This window comes from Eubalaena glacialis, chromosome 7 (genome assembly GCF_028564815.1).
Source record: "Eubalaena glacialis isolate mEubGla1 chromosome 7, mEubGla1.1.hap2.+ XY, whole genome shotgun sequence".
Taxonomy (NCBI): domain Eukaryota; kingdom Metazoa; phylum Chordata; class Mammalia; order Artiodactyla; family Balaenidae; genus Eubalaena; species Eubalaena glacialis.
The window spans coordinates 22,062,741-22,083,391 of NC_083722.1; the positions used below are offsets into that span (position 1 = coordinate 22,062,741).

The 20,651-nt window shown below is 40.8% G+C and overlaps 1 protein-coding gene across 1 annotated transcript in view; it reads left to right on the forward strand.

The window, feature by feature from the left end:
- Positions 1–20,651, forward strand: part of LOC133095057 (zinc finger protein with KRAB and SCAN domains 8-like) — a 48,017-nt gene that overhangs the window by 10,816 nt on the left and 16,550 nt on the right. Inside the window, 2 exon segments of the mRNA XM_061195887.1 lie at positions 1,317–2,246; positions 15,249–15,927. Coding sequence (XP_061051870.1) covers positions 1,317–2,246; positions 15,249–15,927 — 1,609 coding nt within the window.

A 20,651-nucleotide genomic window follows, 5' to 3' on the forward strand; every position in this document is an offset into this window, starting at 1 on the left:
AGATAAAATATTGAGACTTCTGGAGTTCTAAAAGGAACTTTTGCAGCCACTATGGAAAACAGTATGGAGGTTCCTTAAAAAACTAAAAATAGAGTTACTATATGATCCAGCAATCCCACTCCTGGGTGTGTATCTGGAAAAGACAGAAGCTCTAATTCGAAAAGATACATGCACCCCAATGTTCATAGCGGCACTATTTACAATAGCCAAGACATGGAAGCAACCTAAGTGTCCATCAGCAGATGAATGGATAAAGAAGATGTGGTGTGTGTGTGTGTGTGTGTGTATATATATCTCTCTCTCAATACAATGGAATATTACTCAGCTGTAAAAAGAATGAAGTAATGCCATTTGCAGCAACATGGATGGACCTAGAGATTATCATACTAAGTGAAGTAAGTCAGGCAGAGAATCTAAAAAATAGTGAAATCTAAAATATAGTACAAATGAACTTATTTACAAAACAGAAATAGACTCACAGACACAGAAAACAAACTTACGGTTACCAAAGGGGAAGGTGGGGAGAGGGATAAATTACGAGTATGGGATTAAGATACACACTACCGTAATATAAAATTGATAAACAACAAGGATTTACTGTATAGCACAGCAACTATTATATTCAATATCTTATAATAACCTATAATGGAAAAGAATTTTAAAAAAGAATAAAGATATATACACATATATATGTGTAACTGAATCACTTTACTGTACACCCGAAACTAACACGACATTGTAAACCAACTATACTTCAATTAAAAAAATAAATAGAAATAAAATAACCAGAAAAAATAAATAAATTTTTTTTAAAAAAGGGCACTTTTATTCTCTAATCTAGGACTTACCTTACAGTTTGTAACTGGGTATTGGTCTCTTTGCCAGTTGGAAATTGAAATCTTTTAGTGCTCTCTGAGTTCACATAGATTTCTCTCACTTAGACCTATTGTGCTCCTCCCTTTTAATGACTGGGACTTTTTTCATTCCTTTTCCACTCATTAGGTCTTTTCATAGTTCCATATTCCTTCCCACTCCCCAACTTCCACTTCTCCGCAGTTGATCCCTCCTCTACTTTAGTCCTCCTTCCATCAACCCTATTTGATGGCAGTTCTTCCCCAGTTGGTGTGTGGTACTTTTGTTTGACCCTGCTCCTTTCTCCCCATATTAACGAAGGCATTTCAGAGACAGATGGGAGCTTTGCGTTTACTTGTAGCTGTTCCAAGTGTATTTTCCTTTCCCCCATCTTTGATTTCTTTCTCCTAATATAGAGAATAGGAAGTGACTTTGGCTTGATGTTTATTACATTTTTATTCCAGGTGGTGAGACCAGGAATGAGAACAGGGAATTAGCTTCAAAACAGGTAATATCTACTGGAATCCAACCACATGGAGAGACAGCTGCCAAATGCAACGGGGATGTTATCGGGGGTCTTGAGCATGGAGAAGCCCGAGACCTTCTGGGCACAATAGAGAGGCAGCGGGGAAATCCCACCCAAGAGAGACGACATAAATGTGATGAATGTGGGAAGAGCTTTGCTCAGAGTTCAGGTCTTGTTCGCCACTGGAGAATCCACACTGGGGAGAAACCCTATCAGTGTAATGTGTGTGGTAAAGCCTTCAGTTACAGGTCAGCCCTTCTTTCCCATCAGGATATCCACAACAAAGTAAAACGCTACCACTGTAAGGAGTGTGGTAAAGCCTTCAGTCAAAACACAGGCCTGATCCTGCACCAGAGAATCCATACTGGGGAGAAGCCATATCAGTGCAATCAGTGTGGGAAGGCTTTCAGTCAGAGTGCGGGCCTTATTCTGCACCAGAGAATCCACAGTGGGGAGAGACCCTATGAATGTAATGAGTGTGGGAAAGCTTTCAGTCATAGCTCACACCTCATCGGACATCAGAGAATCCACACTGGGGAGAAGCCCTATGAGTGTGATGAGTGTGGGAAAACCTTCAGGCGGAGCTCACATCTTATTGGCCATCAGAGAAGCCACACTGGGGAGAAACCCTACAAATGCAATGAGTGTGGGAGGGCCTTCAGTCAAAAGTCAGGCCTTATTGAACATCAGAGAATCCACACTGGAGAAAGACCCTATAAATGTAAAGAATGTGGGAAAGCTTTCAATGGGAACACTGGCCTCATTCAGCATCTGAGAATTCACACAGGGGAGAAGCCCTATCAATGTAATGAGTGTGGGAAAGCCTTTATTCAGAGGTCAAGTCTCATTCGACATCAGAGAATCCACAGTGGAGAAAAATCTGAATCCATGGGAGTTTAGGAAAAAACTTTAGTCATAGATTGGGCATTATTCAACATTAGAGGAACCATGTGCTAGTGAGAGGTCTTTCAGTGTAATAAAAAGGCAGAAAGTTCAGCATCATTACAACCTTATCTAGGGTCAGAATTGATAGTGGTGACAAAGTTAGAATAGCTCTTCAGTAGTTTGGGCCCAGTGCCTTGATGCAGGTTGATTAGCTTGACTATCTTGGGAGGTGTCTGATGGAGTGGAGCTCCCGATGGCCTAAGGTATCCTTTAGAAGCTTAAAATAGCATTAGAGCAAGTTGCTTGTCGTGGCTTGAGGCACTTAACTTTGTCTTTTTGGTGAGTAGCTATAGGTTTGAGAGAGGCTACTCCTCCTAGTTCCTCTGCTTCTTCCCATCTGTGATCCCTTCTCCCATTTATTCCCCTAAAGGTGCACTTGTGCTCCTAATCAGATCTAAGAAGCTGCTTTAGAGTTTGAAGCAGCCTCTGTGTGAGACTTATATTTAGCTTTCTAAGATCCTAGTTCTAGGGAAATTTTTACAGACACCTCATGTATTTATGCTTAAGTGTGCATTTTATTTTATTCTAATGCTCCTGATAGTGGAAATCCATATTCCCATGCAAACTCAGAATGCTATATTTTTAACAGCACTCCAGCATTTTTCTTCATATATCACCTTCACTGACTCCACTGAGTCATTGAGCATCCATACGTATCCTTCACCACTCCCAGTCCCAGTACCTGTGTCAGCGAGGAAGTGGACGCATTAGTGATGGTTGTGGGAATGATGCAGAGAAAGAGGTGAGTGGAGACGCAGCCCCGCTGCTCTTGAGCTTGGATGGTTGTACCTTTTGGTGACTTCTGACTCTGCTTTCCACCTTCCCACTGTACACTGTGGTACAAATAGGTGTTTACACTATCCTCGTTAAGGCATCACATGGGAAAAAAAGGAGACAGAGGTGCTTGAAGAAGACATAAAAATCCTTCCAAAGAACGTATACTCATCTCTTTTGGCCCATTACGGTACTGCTCTCTCAGGGGTCTGCACAAACCCCCTGACTAGATGGTCTACACTCTTGTCTTTACCCTGGACCCACCTCCTTAGACGGCCTCAGCATCTCACTCATTCTTCATCTGTTTCTTGCCATTAGCTTTACATATCTACAGCGGTAATCAGTTGAATACTTCACCTCACAATTCCTCATTCTTCTGAATTCTGGTGCACTCCATCTGTAATCCAGCAAAGACACAGTATTAAACTCATCATCACCAAGCACTATATTTCATCTTTGAAGCTTTCAGTATACCAAGGGATATTGTATAAAGTAATGAGGCTGGTTTAAGGTAACACCTAGAACTTCCAGAAGAATCCAAATATAGGTTGTCCTTTAAATTGGGCAGTTCTAGCTATTCTAGTAGTGGTATTATTCCAAGTGCTACCACTCCTCTAGATATTTGGAACATTCTCAAGATTCCCATCTAATAGACCATATAAGAAAACTCTATTAACTCTTGAATTTCATCTCATTTTTGACCATTTGATTACTCACTTATTCACCATATTTGGAATTGAATAACTTTTGGCTGTTTCCAAAATCGGCTGTCAGAATTGGAATTGATTCCATTAATCCTATCCAGAAGAAAATGATACACATTGTGATGAAAATTCCAAGGGAAATTATGAAATTTCACACTGTGACTATCATGAACAGGGACAGCACTTTCTAATCATGTTGTTTTATGATTGATGTTTTCAAAAATCAGTCGTAAAATCATGTATCATAGAGGTCCACCTTTTGTATCATAAATTCCTTCCCTATAACATCCCTTCCCTACCCTAGTATGGCCCATATTGACCACTAATAACATCAAGGTTATCTACATCTATTTCATTGAACCATTGGTACCCACTTGTCATTTGTCATCCTGGTTTCCTTGGTTAACTTCTTCAAAACAATGCTTTTCAGTATCCTTTATTTTCTTTTCTTCCCTCCTCCCTCCTCCCTCTCCCTCTCCCACTTTTTGGCCTATAGATTACCATTCCTAATTCCCTTGTACTTGAAATTACAAGAAACCAGAAACAAATCTAGTTGTCTCCAGATCCTTGCTCTCCACTTTAGTTGTGCCTTATTGTCCTTAAGATACTAATTCTACCTGAGGCAAATGCTACCTGTGTACAGATATTACATAGGATGGGTACATTGTCAGAGGGAGAGTATGTGTGTGTGTGCATGTGCATGTATACACACACTCCTCCCATGTATTGATAGTTTAGGGGAACAGTTGTCTCCTATTCCAATGAAAGCTCTCAGCAGAGTACCATATTGAAATGACTGTAGATGTACCAGTTAACATCTCTTTACTCAGAGTAATGTGTAGCCAGACTTAAATCTCAGAATTACTAAGCATCTGGCAGAAATTTAAAGGAAATATGACCAGAAAGATTAGTATTATACTGGGATGCATGTGAGAAAAGAATATGACTTGAAAGAACAATATATACCAAGGCTGATTCAGCACACCTATAGAAATAGCCAAGTAGTATAAGACAGTAGAAAAAGGCTATTGTTTCTTTGGGGGCATAAGTAGAAGCCCATTCTTGGTCTCCAGTTTTCACTCTTAGCATTAGAATATTGTTGATCACTCTGTATGACCTTATTTTGCTCCTAACTGTGAGTGACATGCACTAAGTTCCTTTATCCTGCATATTCTGTTTTTATGCTCTTAATCTGAAATGAACTGTTGACCAGTACTTTCTTCTCCCATCCGCAGCTTTTCATTTTAGGACCTGGTGTAATAAAGTGCTTCTTCCGTAACTGTTGCGATCCAGCATAGTCCTAGGAGAGACATCTTAGGTTTCAAAGATTTTCTCCACTGAGTAAGGTGGCAGTGCTAGAATGCAGTGATTGATTCCCATATGGAACAGTTAGTTTTACTCTTGGTTCTGAGGCTCTAGATAATAATAGCTGACATTTATTGAGCACTCACTATGTGCCAAACCCAATGTTACATATTTCTCATACTTATGGTAGATATTATATACTCCCCTGTATGGATGAGGAAACTGAGGCTTAGAGAGTTGAATGAGTTGATCAAGATCACAACTAGTAAGTAATAGAGCAGGGATTCTAACCTACAGAGTCTGATTCTCAAGCCTGTGCTCCTGACAACTGGTCTGCTGTATCTCTAATGAACACCCTAACCCTGGCCAGCCATTTAAAAATTATGTATTCCTGGTTACTGAGGGAGGGAATGTGCAGTATAGTGCAAATCCATAACAGTTACTGGAAAATTGGTTGAAAATGCCATTTTGGTTTATAATTATATCATCTTTAAATGTTGATACTTTTGATGCTTTGTAGTACTAGAAAGCTAAATTCTGCAAGGAAAACATGTTTAAAGAAGTAAAACATGTTTAAAAACTGGGAGGACAAAGCAGTAACTTATAGATTCAAGTACATTTCTCTCTAAACTGCCCCAGGGAAAGTAGCATTGTGGAGGGAAATGAAATATCCATGCCCTAAGCCAGGCAGATGGACAGTCAGGATGACACCCGTAAGTTCATCTACAGCATAAAATGTGTAAAAGCTTCAACTTTACTGCTCATTTCCAACTACCATTTTATTCTTCTGTCATTCATGGTTTTTCAAACATGTCATCCATTGTTAAACCCCGTTTCCTCATTAATCTGTTCTTAAAACTTCTCCTTGTTGGCTTTTGTATTCCACTGAAATATCCTCAGAATCACCAGTGGATAAATATTAATGCCTTTTCTTAGTTCTTGTCCTTCTAGATCTATATTTCATACTCGGGAATTTCCCCTGCATCTCAGGAATTCTCCTTTGACTTGTGGGATCCTTTTTGGTCAGTTTTCTTCACTTTTAGCTTTTGTTGGTCTTTTCTTCCTCTCCACTGAGAAAATCTCCATGTCTTAATTTTATTCACTACTTTTTCTATATTCCTATTTAACCATTGTGATTGTTTACACTTACCTTCTTATATTTGAGTAACTTAATATTTCCTGCCCTGTGGGTTGTCTCTCACAGGTACTATAGGTACCTGTGAACTTTTCCACAGGTACCTATACAACTTGGTATTTGAAAACAGAATTCATCACTCTGTCCCCAACCCCTGTTTTCCTTTTAAATAGGCATCTTTGCTTAACATCTTTACCCTGAACAGACTCACTACCCTTCATGTTTCTTATCCCAATCTTAGAGTGGTCTTTTAGTCTTTTTCTGGTCTCCACCATTCATGTCCAAAATCTTGCTAAGTTGTTCCAATTCTTAGTCAGTTTTCTCCTTGAGGCTGGACTTTTTTACGTTTCTGCCATCCCTTCATATCCTCTGCAGATCCATATCATCTGAGGCCCAGGTTATTGTAATTCTTTCTTTTCGGTTTACTTGCTCCCAAGATCCCCACCTTGTATGCTTCCAAGATGGTCCTCCTCAAACTCCATTTTTATGATATCTCATTTTCACTCAAGAACACCCAGCAAATAATTCCTATCAGAGCAATGATGTTCAAAGTTCTCCATTACCTTACCCTCCATACTTAATCTGCCTCAGCTTCATTACTCTCTAGCATATTCACCTTGATTTATCATGGTTAAACTTCCTGTGACCTTCCACTGTTGTCTTATAAGCCCTTGCCTCTGTGCCTTTCTCATGCTGTTCCTTTTGCTTAGATTTATCTTTGGCCCCAGCTCATGTTCATTACTCCCTTCAAAGCCTAGCTTCCATTACATCTTCTGAATGAGCTCTCCCTGACGATTTCACCTCACCCTGAGACCTCCCTTATTCTGTGCTGCCTCAGCACTGATCCTTTGAGTTTGTACTATGGTCCATGCACTTACTAATCTGTTGTTTTGTAATTATTTTCTAGCATTCTGTATTGTAGTTTCACATTTGTATTTATTTCCCAAGTTAAATTGTAAGCTCCTTGAGGGCAGGAATAATAACTTTTACATTTGTATCTTTGCACCCCTTAGTGCCTAGTACAGTGCTGAGCACATAGTAGGCGTTTAATAAATGCTTGTCGAATTATTGTGTGGATTATTTTTTTACATACAGGAATTTTTACACTGCTTTTGAGGATATATGTCTTCTTATGTTGTGCACAGACCCATTTCCATTGTACATCAATAACTGCCTATACCTAAGACTAAAGACCAAAAAATTCAACTTTAGGAGGGTATGTGTGAAAAGTTGAAATGTGAAGCTTTCTATTTGTTTGGTCAGAGTTATTTATTGGTTAAGAAAGAAAATAGGAAACTCTAAAGATTACTGTTTATCATTGCAAAAGTGCTTGAGAATAGGCTTTTGTATCTCAAGTTAGACCGGTGGTTCCCAACTGGAGAAATCTGGCAACGTCTGGAGACAATTTCGGTTGTACCTTTAGTGGATGGCTGGGATACCACTGGCATCTAGTGTTAGAGGCTAGAGATGTTGCTAAACATCCTGCGTGCACAGGACAAGCCCCACAGCAAAAGAATTATCAAGCTCTGTATGTTGAATAGTGCCAAGGTTGAGAAACCCTGGCCTAGATATATTTAAGGTAAATAGGAAAAAGAAGAGAGACGAAATACTAGATTTTTTTACAATTAGAAAAATTAGCTATGCCAAGCTTTATGAGAATCCTAAGTGTTTATATATTTTGTAGTTTGTAAGATTACAAAAAGCCTTAACGTTTGGAGTTTACAGCAACATACCTGTATGTTTTAAGATTGCTTTCAGCATCAAATCTGCCTCCATCCTTTATACCAAGTGGAAGATGTTGTAGGAGTACAAGTCTAGTTTTAGCCTTCTATATCTTGGTTCATTACATAAAATACAAGGTAAAACACTGGGACCTATCTCTTTAGCAGGGGGCCTGCAACTTACCAAAGATTTAGCTTTGGGGACAACACATGACCCTTGACAGTCCCTTGGACAGCCACTAGACAGGAATAACTGCCAACTTCCCAAGGAAACCCCAAGCCAGAACGTTGTCAAAGTTTGCTAAGTATTAAAATACATTCCCACTTAAAAAGTTTTTAACATACTCTGTTAATCCTACTTAAACACATGTAGGGGGAAATATTAGCAGGAAATTTAGTTAATTAGGAAATTGAGTAGTGTAAAAGAAGACTTTTTAAAAACTAGTCTACTTTTGTAACTCAATGGTACTTCCTTCAACAGGTTTAAAAAGTAACAATCCCAGAGTTAGAAAAATCAGTTTATGTAATACAGCAAAGAACTGCATTGATCTGTTGTGTTTACTCATACAGTCTATAGAATGCTAGGTTTGGAAGTGACTTTTGAGATCATTTTCCAGCCCGTTATTCTGTAAATGAAGGTCCAGAGAGGTCATGTGGCTTGCACCAGGTCACCCATTAAGTTAGTGGTACAGGTGAAAATAGAATCCAGGCTTCCTGAGGCTTTGCCTATTTCTTTTTGGCTAGTCATGACCCTTGTTGTTTTATGTTCTTGATTCATACTATGCCATGGGATGTATTCATACTTATTGCCTCCACTTGTAGTGTTTCATTTTAGGAATTATTCCTTTTATCAGCTTGTATGTCCAAACGAGTATACTGACTGGTGTCTTGAGTTAAATTCTTTAATAAACGACTCAGTAGTCCAAGGGATTTTGCAGTACCGCCGCCCTTTTGAAAGTCCTGCCCTCTCAGGTCTGGTTCCTAGTCTTGGAGAAAGCACATAGGATGTGCAGCATTGGCTTCAGACTGCTAATAATGAAGACGAGAGCTCTTAGGGTCCTGTGTGTCAGTTTTAGGAATCCTGTAGGGCCCACACTGGAGATGTTGCCCTTTCCCAGCTGAAGTGTCTTTAAATTCCAATATTCGAGGGTGATCCTACCCTGGGTAAAATCAGGAAGCAAAAAATCACCTTCGTGACGGGTGAGACAGGAATTCGGAGTCTTTCAAAGACTCGGGGCAGAGGAGCTCCCAGGAATGACTTAGTAGGGACCAGAGCCCACAACGGCCTTCCGGGGTACAAGCTAGGCCCCGCCCCGGAAGTGCGGAGAGGGACTTCCGCCCGCGGGGAGTTCTCGGAGCAGGTTGCTGCTCGGGCGGCTGTAGCGTCCTCTGCGTTTGGGCGGTGGCGTGGTGGGCATTGCTCAGCTGCAACCCCTCGGATTCCCTCTCCTTGGTCGGGCCGGGGTGGAGCGTTGGCATGAACCCCGAGAGGCGGTCCTGGGACGGTGGGCACTAAGCCCAGATGCAACCTCCCAGGGAAGGGTTTTTCTCGCGATTTAGTGCTGCTGGGGTCCACATTTGGACTACTTCTCTCGGGATTATAACCCCTGTCTTTCCTGAGGTCTTCAGAGATTTATTGAGTCACATTAACAACGTCTACCCCTGGTACATTTGGAATCAATGCCCACCAGACCCCTCAGCTTGCCATTCCAAACAAAAGGGAGAAACTGCAAATGATTGGAAGTATTAGGAGCTCTACATTTAGGAGAGGTTTCCTCTTCCACATCTGCGTTTCGTGCCCACATTTCCTTTAGAATGCAGAATACATCTCTGTATTTCAGCTTGGCAATAAATAATCGCCCTTCCCCTTTAGCAGTAACTTTTCCGTCCACACGTGTGCAGACCCGCCTACCGGCAACGGCGGTGCTGTTCTCTTCCGACGCACGTCTCCAGGCCCTCTCCCAGTAGTGCTCCGAGGCAATGGCAAGGAGATTCCTGTGGCACAGGGCCACGCCTGCTAATCCCAGTTTGTGATCTGACAGCCTTTCTTTGCAAGTTAGCCCCTTATTTGACATGGCTTTCTTTTTTTTTTTTTTTTTTTTTTCCTCCCATTACCCTCAGTAATTAGTGTAACAGCTATGGCAATCTGGTTTTTCTTTGAGTAAATTAATGTTTCTTTTACAGAAGTATTCCGGAAAAGGGAGGCCCTCAAGAGAAATCTTACTGAATTGCAGACTCTCCAATTAACAAGAAAGCTGCATGTATGCATTTTTAGAAGAGCTGCTTTTGCTGGTTCCAAGGATTCTGTTACTAGAAAACTGCTCTGAGCTGGCTCCAGCAGCTCGGTTGACAATGGCTGAGTCCAGTTCCTGACTATTCTGATGAGGAATGCCAGGTCTGGGAATGGGAGTGGCATTGGGGGGAGAGGTGAGAGGGTCTTTGGGAAAGTGGCTAAGCTGGAGGACCTCAAGAGGGAGTAGGGTGAACCTAGACAAGAGGGCAGCAAAGGAGAGGTATTATCATGTCATCTTAAAACTTTTAGCCTCTTAGTGATTCTTCTCTTTTTTTCCTACGTTTTATGTAAGCAAGTCTAAAGTCAGACTGTGATAGTGGCCAAATAACTTAATCTCTGTGCTTCCATTTCCTCGTCTGTAAATGAGGATGATAAAAGCAACTGCCTTTTACATTACATGAACATTACCTGGTACATAAGAAATGCTATCTAGATATTTGTTGTAATTATTTCTTCCTCTCCTTACCTTCCTGGGACTTGGCCTGCTCTGCTGATTTATTTGTTTATACAGTGATTCCCTCATAATTTCACGTGTTTAATTTTTTCTAGGTCCCAGTTCTTGCACACAGTCAAGAAGTGATCTATTAATAAATGTCAGCTCTGGCAGCAGAAGGAGAACCACTGTCTCTCCGGCTCCTAGCCAGGAATACACTATTGAAATATTAATTACAGGGACCCTTCTCCCTACAGGAGAGTTGTTAAATGTTAAACTTTGACATTCTATAGTTTTCTGAAGGTTCTGGATGTAAGGGACCTGAGGACACTTTTTTTTTCTTAAGCTTCTGCTTAATGAGATCAGCATAACTGTGTGGTTATGAATGCTCAGCAATCTGGTTAAGTTCAAAATGAGGGTGGAACAGTAGGGAATCCAGCTCAGCTCTGCCAATTCCATGACTTTTATTATTCAGAAGTTCCCCCTTTGCTGTCTGTTGTCTGAGCTATAAGTTGTAAGTATATTTTCCATTTTTTATTTGTTTTTCACTCTACTTAAGTGGGTTTTTTTGTTTTACCTTGCCGGAGTATGGATTCTTTGTGTGTGGGGTAAAATTTATCAATCTTTTCATTTATGGCCTCTGGATTTTGGTTCGTAATTAGAAAGAAAGGGCTTCCTACTCTGAAGTTATAAAAGACTTCTCCCATGTTTTCCTCTGGCACTTGTATGGTTTCATTTATAACATTTACAACTTCTATTTATTTGAAATATTTACCGGTGTACAGAGTGAGGTCGGAATCCAATTTAATGTTTTTCCAGATGATTACCCAGTTCTCCGCATACATTTATTGAAAAGTCTATTCATCTTTTTCTTACTGACTGGCTACCTTTATTATATGCTAGATTTCTGCCTGTGATTGCATCTATTTCTGGACCTTCTATTCTGAATTATTTGTTTATCTCATTCACCAGTGCCACACTGTTTAATTATTGAGGCTTTATAATATGTTTAAAATTCTTTAGGACAAGTGCCCCTTCATTGCCCTTCTTTTTCAGTTTTCCCAGGCGGAGTCTTGCTTGTTTAGTTTTCTATGTGAACTTTAAAATCTACTTATTAAAAAGTTCGTATTTTTATTGGAATAGTGTTAAATTTACAAATTAACATAGGGATTACTTTCTAAGACCTAAGCCTTGAGATACCATTCGCTGGTTCTGTTGGGAGGGAAATGGAAGGAGTTGGGACTGTAACAGATCTAGGTTCAAATTCCACCTCGGCTCTTTTCTTAGTTGTCCAACCTCAGAAAACTTATCTGCTTCTTAGATTTCTTATATATGAGAGGATGACTGTAACGTCTGCCCTGCAGGATTAAAGGAGCTAAAAAGCCTAAAATGCCTTTTTCTGTGTAAATAGAATCCTTTCCACTGTTGCTCCTTTCAGGTCCTCAGCTCGTGAACCACTGAGAGGGAAGCCTCCAGGATCCCAGAGCGGACCACCAGGTGCCTGGGGCGGGGTTCCGCGGAAGTCGACCTCTCCGAGCCAGTGCGGGCGTCAGAGGACCTGTCGGTTCATCAAATCACGGTTTTCCAGGTGAGACCTCTCTCGTCTTTCTCCTTGGCTTTGGATTGAGCTGTAGGGCGAAGAGCAGCAGAGAGGGTTACTACGCGCTGCACCTCGTTGCCTCACACCTGCCCTTCTACCTTGAGCCCCGACCCTTTCCTTCCCCTCACCCTGCCGCCCCTCCCCTTTCCCCGCCTTCTTCGCACACTCCTCCCTTCTCTTTTACTATCTTTTCCTTTCTCTCTTCCCACGGCTTCTTTTTCTGTCCTTTCCCTCCTCCGTCTCCTCTGGGCCGTTGCCACACTGGCATTGCCGACTCCCCCAGAGACCCCCGAGTTCCCCAACAGCGTCTGGGAGGCTCGCAGGACTGACAATCGCTGGAGTGACCCTCCTCGCTTTTCTGGCGGGGCCGATTTCCAGGCGGGTGTGGGGAGGTGGAGGAGACTTTCTTTTCTCTTGGCTGTGTGCCCTCAGCTCTCCTTTGTTCTGATAACTTTAGTAGCTGACGGACACTTGGCAATTTTATTTAGATGTTCTTGAAATACTTTCACTTTGCCTCAAAGGAAAAAATCAGTTTAGCTGAATGCTCTACTCATGGAAACTCCTTTCTTTTGGTATCTAAATCGCATTCCCCTCTGCCTCCAACCTTTTTCTTCTGTTTAAATGATGAAAGCAAATGTCCCTCTTTCTTCTTGATAGCTTTTCTTTGGAATTAAAAATCTTAAGGTATCTGATAACAGCTCAGAAAGGTAACTTTATACATATTTGTAGCCTTAAGATAATTTATTCAGAAAAAATACTGTATTTATTATCCTTTGTAGTTCCCTAAAGTCAGTATCAGCAGTTTGGGGCTGTGAGGGGAATATATTAGGGAAAAGAAGGCACATTGAGGCAGCCACAGGAAAGGTTAATTCAAGTGTGAGCAAGCTACAGACCAGAAGGGATTTGGGTAGGACTAGGAGTTCTCTGTGTTTTGCTAAAGGCAAAGCGACTTACACCACATGCTTCCATGGTAGCCATGTTTCTGGACTCTGGGCAAGGGTTCATTTGCATGTGACCTGTGCACTGAGTTAGCCTTTTTCAGTGTTGCCAAGGAGCTACTGTTCAGAGAAACTTGATAGAACAGCATCACTTAGAAATGGTACAGTTCCTAAGCCATGGAGGGTATAGTGTCCATATGAAAGTAAACCTGTGACTGATTTGTGGGGCTCGAAACTGTATTAAGGAAATCAGAGGCTTAAAAAGTACATGTTTGTATAAAGAAATATTGGAAAGACACAAGAAGCTAATAAAATTGATTACCTATGGAGGTGGCAAACTGAGGGGATCAGAGTGGAAACAAGTCTTCTTTTTGTATATCTTTTGAGACCATTTTGACTTTTGAATTGTATATTACCTATTCAAAAACATAGACAAATTTTTAAATAAAATTTTTAGAATAGTTTCTGATCTCTGGGCATTTTAGATTAACAGAAAAATTGTGAAGATAGTACAGAGAGTTCTTATATCCCCCCACACCCAGTTTCCTTTTCTTTTTTTTTTGGCTGTGCCAAGTGGCATGTAAAATCGTAGTTCCCCAACCAGGGATCAAACCTGTGCCCACTGCATTGAAAGCATGGATTCTTAACCACTGGATCACCAGGGAAGACCAGTTTCCCCTGTTATTAACATCTTACATTATATAGAATACTTACCACAACTATTGAGTTACTATTGCCTATTGTTATTAAAGTCCATACTTTATTCACGCTTCCTTAATTTTTACGTAATGTTCTTTTTTCTAGTCCAGGATCCCATCCAGCATACCATATTACATTTAATTGTCATGTCTCCATAGGCTCCTCTTGGCTGTGACAGTTTCTCAGACTTTCCTTGTTTTTGATGACTTTGACAGTTTTGAGGAGTACTTTCAGGTTTTTTGTAGAATGTTACTCAATTGAAATTTGACTGATGTTTTTCTCATTGTCATGCTGAGGTTAGAGGTTTGGGGGTGTTGACTTATCACTGTTGAGACATAAAACAATTTGTAAGATGGAAAAAGGCAGAGGGGGATAATTTGTGTAATTTGAGTTTGAAGCAAAAGTTTTATTAAGTTTGGAGATAGAATTGAGTTTGTTCCCAGGGGATAAGAGAGTGGGAGCAATCCAACAAGTTATCCACACATTGGTCTGAATTATAAAGATGGAGTTGACCCTTCTTTGGAGAGATAAAGGGTCTGTTCTGTCACAGTTCCAGAGAAGACAAAGCACCCCTGTTGCTAAGATACTGTCTGTCATAGCAACATCAGCTGCAGCAATAGTAGAGGTAGCAGTAGACAGAGCTTCTTTTATCTCCATGTCTCTCTTCCAACCCAAATAGTGTGGACTTGTGTGAGTGGTAAAACACGATGATGTTATTGTCATTTTTCCCAAACTAATTCATTATCAGTTGAATTTCTGGTTTTTTGCCTTCTCTATTCCTGTGCTCCTTCATCTGCTCTGCTATCTGAAAATCTCTGCAACTCCTATCTTGTTTCCCAATTTAATTAAATATGATAAAAAGTCTTAAGTAGAAACTATCTATTATTTTATATGCTCACTTATATACCAGATTTTGTGCTTTAAATACCTTTATAAAGGGTAGACTTAAATAGTTATTTGAGTCAGGTGTTCATTCCAATAGTTCTGTGGTGGTACAGACTGAAGAAAAACATTTGATCTGGCCACCGTGTGATCGGTATGTCCTGGGTTTGTGGAACATGTTTGAGAGTCCTAGTTTAGTCTTTATTACATCATATTGCTTTAGCATCAGGGAATAAATTGCATTTGAAAGGTCTGTTTATTTCAGGAATCAAGGCCAAAGGTATGAACAAGGTGTCAATTCTGAAGGGAAGATTTTTGTAAGGATGGACCCACACCCGAAGGTCCCCAGCATATATGATAGGGATACTTTACAGATTCCTGAGAATCAAAAAGCTTTTCAGTATGAGAACCAGTTAGAAAGGCATGAGGACAAGCCTGAAGAAGAAAGATGGTATAAATGCAGTGAGTGTGGAAAGAAGTTTGCCCAGAGCTCAAGCCTTGTTCGACATCGGAGAGTCCACACCGGAGAGAAACCCTATGAGTGTGATCACTGTGGAAAAGCCTTCAGTGCACGCTCAACCCTCACTGTGCATGAAAGAATCCACACTGGTGAGAAACCCTATACTTGTAATGAGTGTAGGAAAGCATTCAGTGTGAGGGCGCACCTGATTATACATCAGAGAATCCACAATGGAGAGAAACCCTATGAATGTAATGAATGTGGCAGAGCATTCAGTGTGAGCTCAGACCTCATCAAACATCAGAGAATCCACTCTGGTGAGAAACCTTATGAGTGTGATGAGTGTGGGAAAGCCTTCAGCGTGAGCTCAGACCTCATCAAACAGCAGAGAATCCACACAGGAGAGAAGCCGTATGAGTGTAAGGAGTGTGGGAAGGCCTTCTATGTGAACTCAGCCCTTATTAATCACCAGAGGATTCATTCTGGAGAAAAGCCCTATAAGTGTGGAGAATGCAGGAAAGCATTCAGCCAGATCTCAACTCTTATTCTTCATCAGAGAATCCATACTGGAGAGAAACCATACGAGTGTGACGAGTGTGGGAAAGCATTCCATGGGAGCTCTAATCTTACTAAACACCAGAAAATACATGCCAAAGGAAAGTGTCATCAGTGACTTACATGGTGAAGATATTACAAAGGCCTTTTTTTTAAAATATCAGAAGTTGTCACCAAAGGAAGGGTACAGTAAAAGTTAATGTTTTAATTGACACTTCGTTTCTTGGAATATCGAAGAAGTGAGAAGTCAATGAAAAAGGACTCCATCATCGTAATGATTGATTTAAGTCTCTAAGACCACATCTACTTCTGAGAATGCAGTTTTACAACTCATAAGGTAAATGATACCGTAATGTAGTTTGTTATGTTTTAGTAAGAGCAAACTTCAGTATTTCAAACATGATTTTTCCTTTTCTTACGTGCAAGCCTTTTGTTTTTGTTGTTGCTACCAGTATTATAGGTGAAACATTAAATTTTGAAATTGGAAGTAATGTTGGTTGGTGAGACAGGGACTACATATCCTCATTGAATCTGCAAATAACTAACCTATTGGTCTTGATTTCTTTGGCTTTGATGTACTACTATGCTCTTAGAGATGGTTAGATGAGTTAGTGACCTCGTGGCAGAAGGCATACTCTCTCTTTTTAGCTAGGAATCCCAACTGATAGTTCTCCAAGGTTATTCTTTTTTTTTTTTTTTTTTGACCATGCCATGCGGCTTGCAGGATTTTAGTTCCCCAACCAGGGATCAAACTCTGGCCCTCTGCAGTGAAGGGGCTGAGTCCTAACCACTGAACCGCCAGGGAATTCCCTCTTCAAGGTTATTCTTGCTTAGTTAAAGCCCCAGGCCTGGCTAAGACTCCACACTCCCAACGCAGGGGCCCAGGTTCGATCCCTGATCAGGGAACTAGATCCCACATGCTGCAACTAAGAGTTCGAATGCCGCAACTAAAGATCCCACATGCTGCAACAAAGATCCCATGTGCTGCAGCCAAGACCCAGCGCAGCAAATAAATACATAAAAATAAATTAATTTTTTAAAAAAGGTTAATTATAAGCCCCAGGCCTTTTGGACTTAATAATCCAATAAACCCCAGAACTTAACTGAGCTTCCTAAACCAAAAACCTCTCAAAGAGTGTCAGGTGCTTCCGACCCTTGCATTCAGTGTTTCTCAAAGTGTAATGTGGCATATGCAAAGACTCAGAGGTATGAGAATGGAACAAGCTTGGGGAACTGTTGTTGAGTTGGGGTTGGCATTAGTCTTAGGATGACTTTCAACGATCTGTTTGAGAATAGAGATGCAGACGTAGAGAACAGAGGTGTAGACACGGGGGTGGGGGGATGAACTTGGAGATTGGGATTGACATATGTGCACTGCCATGTGTAAAACATAGCTAGTGGGAACCTGCTGTATAGTGCAGGGAGCTCAGCTTGGTGCTCTGTGGTGACCTAGATGGGTGGGATGGGGTGGGGGCGGGAGGGAGGGGATATATGTACACATGTAGCTGATTCACTTCGTTGTACAGCAGAAACTAGCCCAACATTGTAAAGCAACTATACTCCAATAAAAAAAAAAAAACGATCTATTTGAGTGAATATGTGAAACTTGATATCTGTAATCAACCAGGAGAGCTCAGATTTGGGAGGTGGTAGAAAGTTAATGAATTCAATTAGAGAAATGTCTTTGTTATATCTGTGGAAATCCCAGTGGAGCTGTTCACCAGACTATAGCCTAACTTCCTAACTATCCCCAGGCCTAAAACTCAAACTCTGTATTCTCTGCACATATGAAACTCAAAGGAAATCTGGACTTTAAAATTACTTTGTTATTATTTTTCTATTTTAGTAGTGATTTCTTACTCCTGGGTAATGGGCCTGAAATCCTTTTGATCCCTGAAACTTAGTAATTCGAGGTACAAGGTGAGCACCAAATTGATAGAAATTGCAGATTGCTTTGGTCCACACTGTGGTCAAGTAGGAGGGAACACTCTGTGGGAAGTTGAAGTGGTATTCACTTCAGAGTAAGACTCTGTGTTGAGAAGGATGCACAGTTTCCCTGAATTCTCATCAGCAATTCAAGCAAGTCAGCTATAAGACACACTGGATTCCAGGTAGCTCTAAGCTAACTTGTGCCCTCAAACACTGAGGTCACAGACGCATGTTAAAAAGCACATCATGAAGTCTCTGTTATTGAGGTGGTGCTTACCACACTACTCAGGTAACTTTAGGCCTGGACATGGGGCCTGAAGGCGGAGAATGTCATGGTTCTGCAGCTCAAATTGAGGAGCTAGGACCTCACTCAGGGCATGAGGCATGTTAGAGAAAGTAAGGCACGTACTTACAGGCAGTGAAGGGCCTCAAAGAAGCACCAGGAAGTTGACTTTGCTATGCTGGGTTCAAGGTGTTAATTCTTTGCCCTACTTTTTCCTGCCTTTGGCAATTGAAGGACACTGTGGTTTCCCCCTGCTCTGCTCTGGAGAGAGTTCCCTGTCACCCCCTGTCTATGTTGTTATCGCCATTGTTTTCAGTATTTACCTCTTTGGGCCCAGCTGTCTTGGTTTGTTCATAGGATGGTGGTTTGCAGACAGAGTCGTCTGGGTGGAGAACACCCTTATGGGATCAGCACTGAAGTGATGCCATATCCCACCCAGACCAGCACAACTGTGATTCCTAAGCAGTAAGTGGTGAGTATTCTGAAAACTTTGAAGGAACAGACATTCTGGAAAAAGAAATTTCATTTACTGAAGAATTGAGTGTTAGGAGATCAGGATATATGTAACATGGTTTTTCCTTATAAGCTCAAATTAAGGTATTAGTGATGATCTATTTTAGGTTGGGCCTTGTGTCAAGTACTAGGAATACAAAGATAAATGAAAAAAGCACCCTACTCTCCAGAGGCTTACAGTCTATTTGCAGACAGGGAGAAAGGAGTAGATAGAAAATAATAATTACAGTGATAAAGCCATTGGATTTATACCGAATGCTTTGCATTGTAAGTGTAACAAGTACTTTTGAGAAGGTTGGAAAAGCTTTGAAGGAGGATGAAATCTTGAAGAAAGAATGAGTTCTTCAGCCACATGAAAAGGAATGAAGGAAGGTACAGTGGGAATAACATGTGAAAATCATGGTGCATCTGGGAGAGAAGAAGGAAGTTTTCAATGTGTATGATTTTTCAGACCTGACCATAGGCAGTTACAAAGGCTTTATCCCTCATGGTGTAAAGCTACCCTCCTACACAAGACTTCGAGGCACAGCCAGTGCATGCAGTCTCTGAAGGGAGTTGCAGTCAAAGACTCAGACCGCCTGGCCAGCCATGCTTTTAGGCATATCTGTACTCTTAGCCCAGGCACCTCCTTTTGGGGCCCTTTTTACTGGGGGTCTTGCCCGAGTAACTCTTCAAGATTCTCTCACCGCAATAAGGCAAGACACTTTTCTCCGCTCTGACTCAGTACTAGTACTTTTACAATCCTAGCCTTTCCCCTCTTTCTTCCCCTGGCCTCCGGGTCCAGAAAATGACTGGAGCCTTTTGTTTGGTGCTGTCTTGGCAGTGACACAGTCCCCACACCTGTGCTGATTCACCTGACCCCTGCCTGGCACTGTTGCATGGATAAGAATAAAACACTGCAGGAGCCAGCACTTTTTTGTTGTTGGGCCTCTTGCTAATGCTATTGCAGTAAGTGATTAAAGGCTTGGCTGTTACTTTCATTTTTGCCTGTGTTAACTGACTAATGCAACACATTCTCACCACTCTAGGATCCAGGCTAGAAGAATACTCCTACCTTGAATATGCTGCTGTTATGGCAAAAGAAAAACAGTGGTAGGAGCACATGATGGCTTTTAAAGCATCTATTCAGGAGCATATGTCATTTCCACTTAATGTTTCGTTAGTCAAAGCAGGTCAAATCACCAAGCTTACTATCCATAGGGTGGAGAAAAATAAAGCTTACAAAGAGGACAGTGAATAACTAAGAAAAGTAATATAATTTACCATTGAGATAATGGATCTACCATATTGGCCAATATTTTTGGAATGCTTCCTATGCTGGGGCTTTTTCTGAGTACCTTACATGTGTATTTTTCTCAATAAAAAATAATGAAATGATATACATACTACTATATTCCCATTTTACAGCTAAAAATATTGAGGAACAGAGACAGCTAGGAAATGGTAGAGCCAGGAATTGAAACCAGAAGTTCAACTTGACAATGTTTTCTCCTAACCACTATGCTATATTATGAAAGTTTTGATCTGAAGGTTGTTTACGCACCACAGTGGGCCAGTGTGTTATGCTGGTAAAAACTTTAAAGGTGAAATTCAAGAGCCCTTGGTCTCAACCTATCTTTACCTCTAAGTAATCCTGTTACCTAGTCTAATGCCACCTAGCTGGGCCTCAGTTTTACATCCTTAAAAATAAGGAGACAGGCTAGATATTCTCTGATACACCTTACAGCTTTGAGGTTTTTATCATCTCTCCAAATAGATAGTAAAATGCTTTGTAATGTGATGACCTCTTCTTTAATCTGCTACTTTCTATATTGTTATGTTCACTGGAGCTCTTGAACAAATGAGTCTCCTCACCAGTCCCTTCTTTCTATTTTACTTCTTTCTCCTGCTTTACATTAGTGATGATACTAATAATGAGTAGCTTCCATTTATTTAGACCTATTCTGTTCCCAGTACTTTTTCAGGCTCCTTAGGGTAAATTATTTCATTTAAAAGTATAGATGCTATATTTAGAAAAGAAGCAAAGGTGAAAAAAAAAAATGCTCTAAACATCCCTTTTAAGAACTTAAAGCACAGGAAAATAAACCCAAGAAAGCAGAAGGAA